At 38.7% G+C, this 12411-nt stretch overlaps 1 protein-coding gene across 1 annotated transcript; it reads right to left on the bottom strand.

Moving 5' to 3' along the window:
- Positions 1-4572: 4572 nt before the first annotated feature.
- Positions 4573-6992, bottom strand: fth1a (ferritin, heavy polypeptide 1a). Its single transcript, XM_027019834.2, has 5 exons — positions 6696-6992; positions 5605-5707; positions 5368-5514; positions 5049-5174; positions 4573-4945 (listed from the first exon to the last, which is right to left on the bottom strand). The coding sequence occupies exons 2-5, from the start codon at positions 5704-5706 to the stop codon at positions 4787-4789; spliced, it is 534 nt and encodes a 177-aa protein (XP_026875635.1). The 5' UTR covers position 5707; positions 6696-6992; the 3' UTR covers positions 4573-4786.
- Positions 6993-12411: the final 5419 nt, after the last annotated feature.

The raw sequence follows: 12411 nt of genomic DNA, 5'->3' as shown, positions 1-12411 counted from the left end.
TAAAATGACATGTCAGCAACGGCCTGGGAGCATTACAGCATCATTAAAATACTGATGAATCAAACACAAAAACACTCCACAAACAATTCATGGTGTATTCATTGTTTTAAGAAAGGCATATATATGGTTGCATAAAGTGTAGAACAGTGGCATGATTTAGACTAACACTATATATATCTATATCTATAGATATAGCCCTCATATTTCTAACTCATCTATTGTCTACATGGCAGTAAGACAATTATCCATGGGAATATCCCTTGGGAAATTCCCAGTTTCACTTTTTGAGAAGGAACACATTGTAACAGTGCAAAAAGTTTCAGGAGTCAAACAGTACAAACACTAAGGACAAGGCAAGACTGAATAACAAATAGTCTGTACCCACATATTTTCTTGACCAACATTATACTGTCTCCAATACTATTGTATTTACATAAAAATGTATAAGTGGAGCTATAAAGTATGTTCCAAGGATATATGTGGTATTACATATGAATTATACTAGTATACTACAGGGTGCATTATAAAGAAGCCACTACTATTATGGAATAACTTTGCCAGTAAGGGCTGTCTACAACAACATGCAGTGGCTGCCTCTTTGCAACTCTGTCATTCTGCTACAGTTGTTGTTCAGTATGTTCCTGAAGTTGGTCTGTATTTTCCATTGCGAGAAAGGCTTGTATATCCTTAGATATTACCCTGTGGTTCTTTGTGACTTCCCAGAATATTATTTGCTGTGAACATGGAGTGATTTTTTTTCCTTAGGAGAATATCAGTGGGGTTGAATTTCCTCCATTTGTATTTCATTTGCCTCTCAGTGGCTTGTTGGAGGCCAGACTATAGAAATGGTGTGGTTACGTTCTCCTGACTGGTGAGCATCAATAACTATTTTTCGAAGGTCTTAAGGAATTTCCTTTAATTGACACATGGCAGACTTTCATAAACCTGTGTGGTGAAGACCAGACTTTCATAATGAAGACCCAGAATTATGATTCTGGAACAGAGGAGGGCCTCCTACACCCACATCTGACTGCCACCCCAGTGATTGAAAGACCTGATTTCAGTTACCCCTTGAAATTAAATAATACCCCTAGAAATTCACATACTTTTTCCAACAAAGGTATATAATGTTGGATCATTTTGTTCAATAAATAAACGTAAAAAAAAATGTTGTTTGCTTGTTTACTTTTTGTTATTTTACTTATTTGATTCTGTTTTTTAGTTTTAGAACTTGTAAAGGTCTGATCACGTTTCAGATCACATTTCATCAAATTTATGCAGAAAAACAGGAAATTTTAAAAGGTTTAAAAACCTTCTAGTGGCTGTGTACATCTGTATAGCAATTTACACAGCCATAGTACTGGATCTGCATTCAGAGTACTTTAACAGCTTTTACATAACTCCTGTACCATGTTTGTATTGAAAGTGCAGCTTTTGGGACTTAAACGACAACTAACCAAATATTAAACAACCCCACATTTCTGGGCATTTCCATTCCATACCCTAATGATTTAGGAAAATACTTTTTACAATTAGCCAAAAGAAAAGTGTGTATATATATATATATATATATATATATATATATATATATATATATATATATATATATGTATATATATGTATATATATCTATATATATACACACACAACACAACTGTCTCTAGGGTATACAGAGAGTGGTCTGAAAAAGAGACAATATAGAGTGAGCAGCGGTTCTCTGGGTAAAAATGCCTTGTTGATGCCAGAGGTCAGAAGAGAATGACCTGACTGGTTTGAACTGATAGAAAAGCAACATTCATTCAAATAACCAAATATTACAACTCATGTATGCAAAAGAGCATCTCTGAATACACAACACTTTGAACCTTAAAGCAGATGGGCTACAGCAGCAGAAGACCACACCGGCCACTCCTCAGCTAAGCACAAGCAACTAAGGCTACAGCTCGTACAAGTTCACCAAAATTGGACAAGAAAAGATTGGAAAAACATTGATTCACCAGATCTCAATCCAGAAGAATTAAAGCAGTTCTGAAGGCAAAAGTATCCAAACTGGTATTAGCAACTATTAACTGGTATTGGCATACCTAATAAATTGGAGTGCATGTGCATAGAAGGGCCTTAAGCTAATGCCTTTGAGCTCAGGCATTCTTTACTGAAGCTTACACATATATAATTCTTATACACACAAGAGTAGAGAACTGTTGGCAGGATACCTTCTAGTTATCATCTCCAGTACTGGACTGGGCACCCTTGCTATAGATCCTTACTGACTCATTCTGTCTTAAAGAGAAAGTACAATGACAATCAAATTGGATCTGCACTTATATCCATTGTCTCAAATGTGTATCTGATCTCTGAACGTTTTTCTGTGCAGCGATGGGAGAGAGTGGCTGCAGGGAATCACCCGCCATGGAAACAAGGACGCAGCAGCCGACCAAAGATCCAATCGCTGGGGGCGTAACGGAGGTGACCCTAATGTCTATAGGCCGCGAGGACTCCCCAGCAAGTATTAAACTCAAAGCATGGTTAAGGCAACAGTAAATCTTGCTGGCTCAAACAGGTTAAATTATGTTACATTTATGATAATGCTTGATTTTTAAACTGTAATAGCTTCATGCGCCCTGTTTCTGTATCTACTTTGACTACAGAGTGCTTGTGATTTGGATACAAGGCATGTTTCCTTTTGTCTGGATACTTTGCAGGCAAATCAAAATAATTCATTAAAAAATTTAATTGCATAAAATAAAATCGTACTTCAAATCTAATTATGGATATCATTCCTGTTCAATTCTTTTACATTTTTCCCTATTGTATTTCATTATTTTCCTTCTTTATTTAATATGAAAAAATGAAATAAAGATTTTAATCACTAAAGAAATGAAGCAAACGTCTCACGTGAAAGCTTCTCAACCCATGCCATGGAATTTGTCATATGCTGGCTCAGCAGAAACAGGTCCACCCTGTCATAAAATGAGCCTTTTATCTCTGGGCTCAGATGTGCCTGTACTTTGCACTCTCTTATTGACATATTACCGTAAGGGCCTGCCACTGTGCTGTGCATTGACTGTAGCTAAACAATAATACTGAGTAGTGAAGCCTCACATTCATGCATCACCACTCAGAATGACAAGTACAATGTATCGATCACTCCAAGTGCTCATTTCCTGTAAGAGACTGTAACTGAATCTGTGTGGGGGACTATCGGGAAGTCAGAGCAGGACGTATGTGCAATGATTATTGGACTTAAACTATAATGGGAAGACAATGCAGCTCAATTTAGCTTTCAAGGAATGGTAAATTTAGCATTAAGTTTAGACTACACAATAGAAGAAATATTGGTGAAAAGTGAAAGACTGAAGCACGAAGTTGGCCCATTTGGGTATGCACATTAACCAAGCAAACTTATTCAGGTCAACTTCAGTACGTACTAGGATTATTTAAATGGGCCTGAAAACCTGAATGGCCATGTTTGGGTCTCCACACAATATTTGGTACAAACTGAAAGTACAAGCAATACTCAGATTTAGGCAACTTGCAGGACAATTTAAATTTGGTTGTCAAAAGAAATGTAAAGTGTCACATCTGTAACCTACAAGGTATGTGTACATAAACTGAAACTTTAAAATGAAAAGCAGTTTTCATTTTAAAAACCAAATAAAAAGGATTTAAGATACAAAATATCATTTTTAATTTTTGCTCATACAGCTGTTCATCTATTGCTCCCTCTTCTGGAAATGAAAATAGAATGCTGAAGTGTATAGTAACTGCACTGCTTCCTGGGGTTGGTAGAAATATGCAATTCAACACATTCACAATAATCTACCTCAGCATTGGGTACTTCTGGGCTAGCTGAAACATTTAGTAGACACTTGCATGAAAACATCTAAAAAGAAGTGGCCATGTTTTTAATACCCAAACAGGCTGTTTCACATTACAGGTATATAAATAAAATAGAAACCCAGTTTGGATTAGTTCACTTCACCTTTGCACCCAAGTTTCTTTATGACAGTCCAAAATCTTCAAACCTGAGCTTGTTGCTTCAAGATACTATTTGCATACACACATGCACTTAAGCATGGTTTAAAAATCTACCCAATGGTGGAACTTGGATCTCAAAGAGCCACTTGAATTGTGTCCTGCTCCATGTCTTACCCCAAATGTTACAACTGAGAAACTGCCATAAACATTTACCATCTACACCTGTATTTAAGGCAGCCAGCAAATTTCTTTTAGGTACAGTGGGCCTTCATTCAGAAACCTAAGCACGAAACCACCATTTTCAGACCAAAGCACCCATGTTGTCTTACTGGGAAACTGGGTAGGGCTGCACCAATTTGGAAGTTAAGGAAATGACTTGCACCTAAAGCCCTATGCTTTAAAAATGCCACAGTGGACCTAACAGTGGGGATGCATCAAGATATTACAAGGCAATTTGATGTAGAAGTTGAACTCCAAGTACAACAGATCTTGTCCAGCTAACACTTCAATGACTCAACTGATGCAATAATGTAAACAATGCACCCAACCAAGGTTGATTTAAGATTGTGGATAAATCCAGACTAGAACACTAGATCAGAAACCAGAGGTTGCCATTTATTTGGATAGAATACAAGTAGTAATATGCAGTGCATACACAGTAGTAACTGGTAATTTAGCACAAGACCTAAACTAAAGCACTAACAGGGACCACTGCCTTAAAACAAATGCCAGGCACCCTGAGGAAAAGGAGTAGGATGGAATAGATTAACTGGGAAAAAGGGGACATGGATGACTGCAGAAGTGAGCTTTAACTGCTCTCGCCTCCCAGTGTGTGCTTGTCAAACAAGTACTCGGCCATGCCGTTCTGGGGCGCTCCCATGCGGCGGAGGTTAGTAACCCAGTCAGCCAGCTCCTTGATGGACTTCACCTGTTCATCCAGGTAGTGAGTCTCAATGAAGTCACACATCTGTAAAGAAAAGGAAGACGTCTTCACTGCTTAAGCCAACTCATTTAGGCCCAACTCGGCATGCTTTTGCTGAGACACTGCAAACAATTAAAACTCTGCTTACATGAGGGTCATTGTGGTCAGTGGCAACCTTGTGCATGTCCAGCAGAGATTGGTTGACACTCTTCTCCAGCTGCAGGGCACACTCCAGAGCTTCAACACCACTGCCCCACTCATCACGCTCAGGTTTCTGTCTCAAGAGTTAAACCAAGGAAGTGATAGCACCTGTAGCACTAGGCTAATGGCAGTAATCTTTGTACTCATTTCAGACAGTTGTGCTTAGGCATTGGCTCTGAATGATAAGAACTCCACCCAAGCCAGCTCTTGGTATCTCCACACCACACCACCCCCATGCCCTGCATCTGACAGCCATCCACACCCACCTTGATGTCCTGCAGAAAGATCCTTCCTCCCCTCTGGTTCTGAAGTTTCATCAGTTTTTCAGCATGCTCTCGCTCCTCATGTGACTGCTTGCGAAAAAACTTTGCAAAGTTGTGGAGGGCCTGATCATCCCTGTCAAAGTAGTATGCCTACAATAGACAGAAACAGTCAACAGCCTGACCCTGAATCACAGTCTCATGTCCCCATCCTCACCAGCACAAGCCTCCAGTGTGACTTACCATGGACAAGTAGACATAAGAGGCATACATCTCCAGGTTGATCTGCCGGTTGATGGCAGCCTCACAGTCCTGGTGGAAGTTCTGTCTCACCTGAGATGTCATGCTGCAAGACAAGTTAAGCCAACAGCAAACATTTAGCCATGACAGCAGTTTTAGTGTTCAATTCCAATAAGTGAAAGTCTTCATTCTCACATCTCCATACTGTGAAACTGTTGACAACTGGGAGTGGTGGTAGTGACAAAACAACAGAGATTATAATTATGGCTATATAAAACGTCACGTTAACACCTCTCCAATACCATAAACTTCCAAATAGTTAACGCTGGACGCGTTCCCCGTTTATTTGTTTAATTTCAAGGGACTAGGAGACGGTTTGCAAAGCCAGCTCCTAATTGCTGTGTCCACATCCGACTCGGCTCATAACGCCATTACTAGCTACCGAGCCCATTACGTTCTGAAGGGCACTTCTACCCTTATCGCAATGAAGGGTGCAACCAACGCCACGGCCTGGCTTATTTAGATATGGCCTCTTCGAAATTGCCTGTTAGGAACCATGGCACATTCAACACTCCAAAGGACCTTTGTGGTAGTTGGCGGACATTCAAACTCGACCCCAACTAAGACCGCTAGCCATCTTATAAACCATGTTAATACGCATCAACTAGTCAGCTAAACTAACGTTAGTCAGCCCTGTAACCGAAATATTCGAGTCTTAGCTAGGTTATTCAACACGCTTAAGAAAGCCAGCCAAACAAACTTATTAAAAAGTGTTAACTGGCTTTAAATAAAGGATTAAAGCTTCGCTTTAACTGCTGTGAAAGCTGATATGGTGGATAACTAAACAGGCTCGATAGCGTTAAGTTTAAAGAACGTTAAAGCCGCCCGGTAACGGCGTCCACCTTTAGCTAGTTACTGCAATGCGGTCTTTGTTTTAATCGCTATCTGGGCTAGCCGCCATCTGCACATTTAGGCCCATAAAACAAATCGGGTCGCACAAACCATCAGTACCTTTAACTCGATATCCAGCCTATTCGTTAGCTAGATATGTTGTCGTTGGAGCTGCTTGTAAGAGGACGTTAACTCAGGCTTACCTTGGTTGCTTATTTTCCTTCTGAAAACAGAAATTAGTTGTTCACACTTAGCGTTAGCTAGGTTAGTTAGCAAGCCAACTACGCTCGATTGTTTTACGGTAGGTATTTCGCAGGGGAAAAACTGCGTTGGACGGTAATCTCCAAGTTATCGGCCGAATTAACCAACTGTGATAAATTAACTAGAATCAAAGAAGCGAACTAAGTGCTTTGAAGAGACAGAAGCTAGGTTGCCGTTCAAGCACTGTTGAAGCAGGTAACCCTCACTCTGTCCAAAGATGTAAGTCGATATGTCATTGCCTAGTGTGGCGCAGCGCTCTTTGTACGCGTGACTCATGCATATGCATAAAGCGCCACGCCAGTTCCTAATCTCCAATCATACAGAATAGCTCATTAGCATTCATCGTTTCCACATGAAACACAATACAGTGGTAATACGGGAAAGTATTTACGAAGTGGTGGCCGTCACTAAGAATGGGATATTCCCTCCCTGAAAGCCAAATTGATCCAAGGGATCAATATTAAAATATTCCAGGTGTCGGGAAACATGTAAACACTGAAACTGTTCAAAATTCAGTACCTAAGCACAGTTGTGAACATAATGAGTACAAAAAGCGTAGAGCTAAGCAATACAAATTTGAATATATTTATAACTATTTCAACTTGTAGATTTGTTAGGCTGATTGAAGCCAGTCAATTATGTCTTAAGGCATATTTAAATCAAATGTATGTATGCACTGATTTTTATTATGAAGGCATCATTCTTTATGCCTCATTTGAATCATACCAAGTACCATGGGCCCATTGTTTACAAACTTTGTAATCAACTTTATAAACAACCTATTGAAATATTTAAAATATTGGTCTTTACCCATTAACTGTTCCCAATACTGAGAGCTCTGCTGGAACCCTCCATCATTTAAAAAAATTAATTGCCAGGGTTTCAACACTGTTGTGTTAAATTTTCAAACTGCGGCTTCAGGTGCATGTAAAGGCTCAGCTCTATCTAGAACGTCTAGACCATACAACAGCAAGTCGACCTAAAATACATAGAGCTAATTAGAGGTCTGAAGGAAATAACTAGTTAGGTGACACTACACCCAGGATGTATAATATTGCCTGACACAGTGATGCATTGGCTCAACTCTTATTTATGTTTCAAAGATGTTTATGAATCCCTTGGGTTTTTTTTGCACTCTAATTGCATGTATTCCTTATATAAGAATTGGCCGTCACTTTGTAGCAAGGCATATTTGTTTATGAAGGGTTGTGGGTATGTGACTTTTACAAAGAAGAAACCAATATAAAGTGTGGTGGATTCACGCAGAACAGCTGCTGGATGTCTCAGCATTTGGTGTCATTATATCATGCTTGAAAATCACATGACCATTCTGGTTTCAGAATTACAATGCAACAAAATTACAATGCAACAAACTCTACTCAGTAACAAAGCCAACTATAAAGCTTAACAGCTTATGTATCCTGGTCAATATAAAACTACTAAGAAAGATAATTGCTACATGTAGTTCCAATGTGACAATCAAAGTAGTTTTGGTGGTGAAAAAACAAAAGGAATTCCAGTCTTGTGCAAAACTTGTGTCAGCAGTGAGTATATGCTGTTGTGTAATTCTGTTATTCAGTATGACTCATACGCTGAGAGATTTCACCCAACATTTGAGTGGCTAGATAATTCATACTGTTCAGAGAATGGAATGTTGTGTTCATGTTGAGGGCAGCCTTTCTGACAAATTTAGATTTACTTTTACAGCATTTAGCAGATGTTTTTGTCAATAATGATTTCCAAAAGTGTGTTATTTCCATGCAAAAAGTCTTTATGGTCAGAGTCTAAGCATTAAGCTAGTACCCTGTCAAGGAGAAACATATGAAGAAAATATATACAAGGTTTGGTTTTTAATATATATATATATATATGCAATTATAAAAGAGTAGTATTGGTGAATTGGTTCTTTGACATGGCTAGAGATCACTGACTTCTTGAAGAAATGGGTCTTAGTATACATTTGAAGACAGCAATGGACTCTGCTGTACAGACAGGTAGTGGCAGTTCCTTGAACCATCTGAGATGAGTTGTACTTGATGAATGAAGAGTGTGAGATACAGTGCAAGGTGAGAAATAACGTTTCGGGTAGGAGGTAGCAGATTTATTTTTGGCAAGATTCAGACTATTAAATCTGATGCAGGCGACTACAGGAAGCCAGTGGAGGAAACACAGCAGTGACACAATGTCTGTGAACTTGAGAAGACTGAATATGAGTTGTGCAGCTGCATTCTGGATCAGCTGCAATGGTCTAGTGGCATATGTAGGGAGGCTTGTCAAAAGTGAGCTGCAGTAGACCAGCTTGAGATGACGAGTGGCTTGACTAGAAAGAATTTGACAAATCTTTCAGAAGTTATACAAGGCAAAGCATGTTATACAAGAGAATGTCCATGTCACATTAGTAATGTGTGATATGGTGGAGAGAAATGTGCTGACATTGTGGTCATGTAGGACATGATGAAGGGGTTGCTACTCCCAAAACATTGTCTAGACATGAAGAGCTTGCCATTAATTTTTAACTGCATGTATTGCTTTATTGTCATAATCATCTACAGAGCTATATATTTTACCAGTGAAACTGGCCTAAACCATCATCAATACAAGATCTTGGGGAAAAATTAATGCAACTCTGGACAGAAATAAATGTTGTGACATTGCAGAAGCTCGTGGAAACGATGCCACAGCGAATGTGTGCTGTAATCAAAGCTAAAGGCATCCCAACAAAATATTATAGTGTGACCTTTTTTTTTTTTTTTGGCCTGGCAGTGTACATGTATAATGACAGATGTAGATATCATTGGAATTTGGAATCACTGGAAATAGATTTTATTTCATTATACATGCATACACATCTTGCATAATAAATGTAAGCTTGAAAAAAAGGTATAGAAAGCCTGGTACTTTTTACAATACTGAACAGCTGATTGCTTCTTCCTGTTTACAATACCAGCAGTCCAGTGGGATTCTATCCAACAAAGAAATGCTCTTATCCATGTCTCTCTGTGAAAATACAGTATACCAAGAGCCTCGAAAAACCAAAGCTTTTGAAAAAGGTAATCTGAAAATAACAGACAAGCCCAGTTCTTCACCTTTGAAAGCAACCCTTTCATTATTTTGGCAGCTTTAACACAAACATAGCCACAGGAACATACATGTGTTCTGCAGTCTCAATTCCTCTTCCACATCCCAGACAGGAAATCACATCTTACATCTGTGCTTAAAAACCCTGAACAAAAACTATTTCCTTGTGGGGTGCGCCATGCATTTCAGCAAAGTCTTCATTAAATCCACAGAGAATGTGAATAGTTCTGTAGAAGCATTTAATTCTATGAAGAGTGTTATTTATTTGTGAAGTTTTTTTTTTCTTCTCTTTACTAAGATACGTTTTAGCTGGATTTCCTGCCTTTTATGGATAAGATGTTACTCTTTATTGATGGAGATATACTGCATCTGTCCAACTAACTGATAGTGGACACAACTGAGGATGTTGTGTGAGTTGGCAAGCCAGTTTTCATTGTTTGACTGATTGAGACAACACACTTAAACTGGGTAGCACACCTTCCCGGTAGCAGTGATAAGTTTGAGAATGCCCAATAATAGATTTCAATGTGTTGTGAGATAAACAAACAAAAAAAAAAGTACTCCTTGGAGCTGCTGAAGAACTGGCCTAGTGAAACTCAACTCTAGGCCTGTGGGTTTTTTCCCCACTCAAGGGACAATTGCAATTTTTGCTCCTACCCCACAGATCTCCACCTTTTTTATCAGCCACAGCTATTTAGTCAAGACAGCATCCTAATTACTGAATATGGAAAAGGGTTGACTCAAGATCAATCACATCTGATTAAAGTAATTAATTAACACGAACTTAACAAGTTTGAAGAGGATAAACAATGAATTGTATAATACTGTGGCCATCCAAAACTGTAGTTGAAGACATGTGATGTAGAAGTGACTAATACAGACTAGATGCATCATGAATGTTTATGTGTAGAAAATACTGCCATCTTCTGGCAGGTACACAACAACGTCACAATACACAGTACAGTCTATGGTACAGCATATGTACAAAATAACTTAAGAAACTGTGGGGAAAAAAAATTATCTATTTCTAAACTGGAAACAATTTTAGACCACTTTTATCATTTTATCATGGGTTGACCTCTGGTAGATTCACACATTCAGCCTTTTCCCTTTAGTTTTCAGAATCCAAAGGGTAACAATAGTAGAACATCAAGTACAGTGGTGTGAAAAACTGTTTGCCCCCTTCCTGATATCTTTTTTTTTTTTGCATGTGTCACACTTAAATGTTTCAGATTAAACAAATTTAAATATTAGACAAAGATAAGTAAACAAAATGCAGTTTTTAAGTGAAGGTTTTTATTAAGGGGAATAAAAAATCCAAACCTACATGACCCACAAACACTTGACTGCAGTTGTTGCTGCTAAGGGTGGCCCAACCAGTTATTAGGTTTAGGGGGCAATCACATTTTCACACAGGGCCATGTAGGTTTGGATTTTTTTCCCCTTAATAATAAAAACCTTATGTTTTGCAGTTCTTTGGCTGTTGTGGTGGGGTCTTTTGTGACCTCTTGGATGAGTTGTCACTGCACTCTTGGGGTAATTTTGGTCGGTTTACCACTGTTCCATGTTCTCGCCATTTATGGATAATGGCTCTCACTGTGGTTCACTGGAATCCCAAAGCTTTAGAAATGGCTTTATTTCCTTTTCCAGACTGATAGATCTTAGATACTTTGCATCACATTTGTTCCTGAATCTTTTTTTTTTTTTTTTTTTTTAGCTCACAGCAGTCTGTTTAGCTTTTGCAGACCTTTTAGTCTATTTCACTTTGTCCAGCAGGTCCTACTTAAGTGATTTCTTGATTGAGAACAGGTGTGGCTAGAGAAACTGAACTCAGCCTTCCAAAGATGTGATAAACCACAGTTAATGTATGTTTTAACGGGGGGCAAATCACTCAGGGCCATGTAGGTTTGGATTTCTTATCCCCTTAATAATAAAAACCTTCATTTAAAAATTGCATTTTGTGTTTACTTGTGTTATCTTTGTCTAATATTTAAATTTGTTTGAGGATGTGAAACATTTAAGTGTGGAAAAAACATGCAAAAAAAAAGATATCAGGAAGGGGCAAACACTTTTTCACACCACTGTATATCTCAATAGTATAGGTAACAATAGTATATCAGCAGGTATATGCATATATATGTGCTGTACGAAGCCTACACCAATCCTCATCATTCGCTGCGAAGACTGTTTAGGACCACTGGAGGGTAGCAAATAGTTATGAACGGGACTAGACCTTTTCGAAATATTAGCTAACTCGGTCATCAGCATTGGATCATTGAGAACTTACTTCAGTATAAATGCAGGAATATAGTTTAATTATAGTTTAACCCGAGGTGGGTTAAATATTATTTCGAGAGGCTGACTAAAAAAGGAAGCGTGCTAATAGGTCTAAAAGTGAAATCAGTTTCTTAGACACATTGCGATTAGGCGTTCGGCCGCATTTTGGATTGCCAACTCGACTTGCCAGCAGCCATGAGAGAAGACAAGTTGTATTTGGTTTAAATGGATGTTTCGGGGGGGGGGGGGGTCACTGACGTATGTCCACGTGATCTGTACTAACAATCTTCCACGAGACTCGAC

Source organism: Electrophorus electricus, chromosome 1 (genome assembly GCF_013358815.1).
Source record: "Electrophorus electricus isolate fEleEle1 chromosome 1, fEleEle1.pri, whole genome shotgun sequence".
Lineage (NCBI taxonomy): Eukaryota > Metazoa > Chordata > Actinopteri > Gymnotiformes > Gymnotidae > Electrophorus > Electrophorus electricus.
Note: the sequence above shows the minus strand (reverse complement) of the source record. Positions and strands in the feature narration are given on the sequence as shown.

What these genes read in the sequence shown, in the direction of transcription:
- fth1a (XM_027019834.2), bottom strand. Translation starts at nt 5,706, where the DNA reads ATGACATCTCAGGTGAGACAGAACTTCCACCAGGACTGTGAGGCTGCC. An exon ending in CTTATGTCTACTTGTCCATG is followed by an intron (nt 5,515 to 5,604) that starts GTAAGTCACACT and finishes TGTCTATTGTAG; the next exon opens with GCATACTACTTTGACAGGGA. An exon ending in CTGACCACAATGACCCTCAT is followed by an intron (nt 4,946 to 5,048) that starts GTAAGCAGAGTT and finishes TTTTCTTTACAG; the next exon opens with ATGTGTGACTTCATTGAGAC.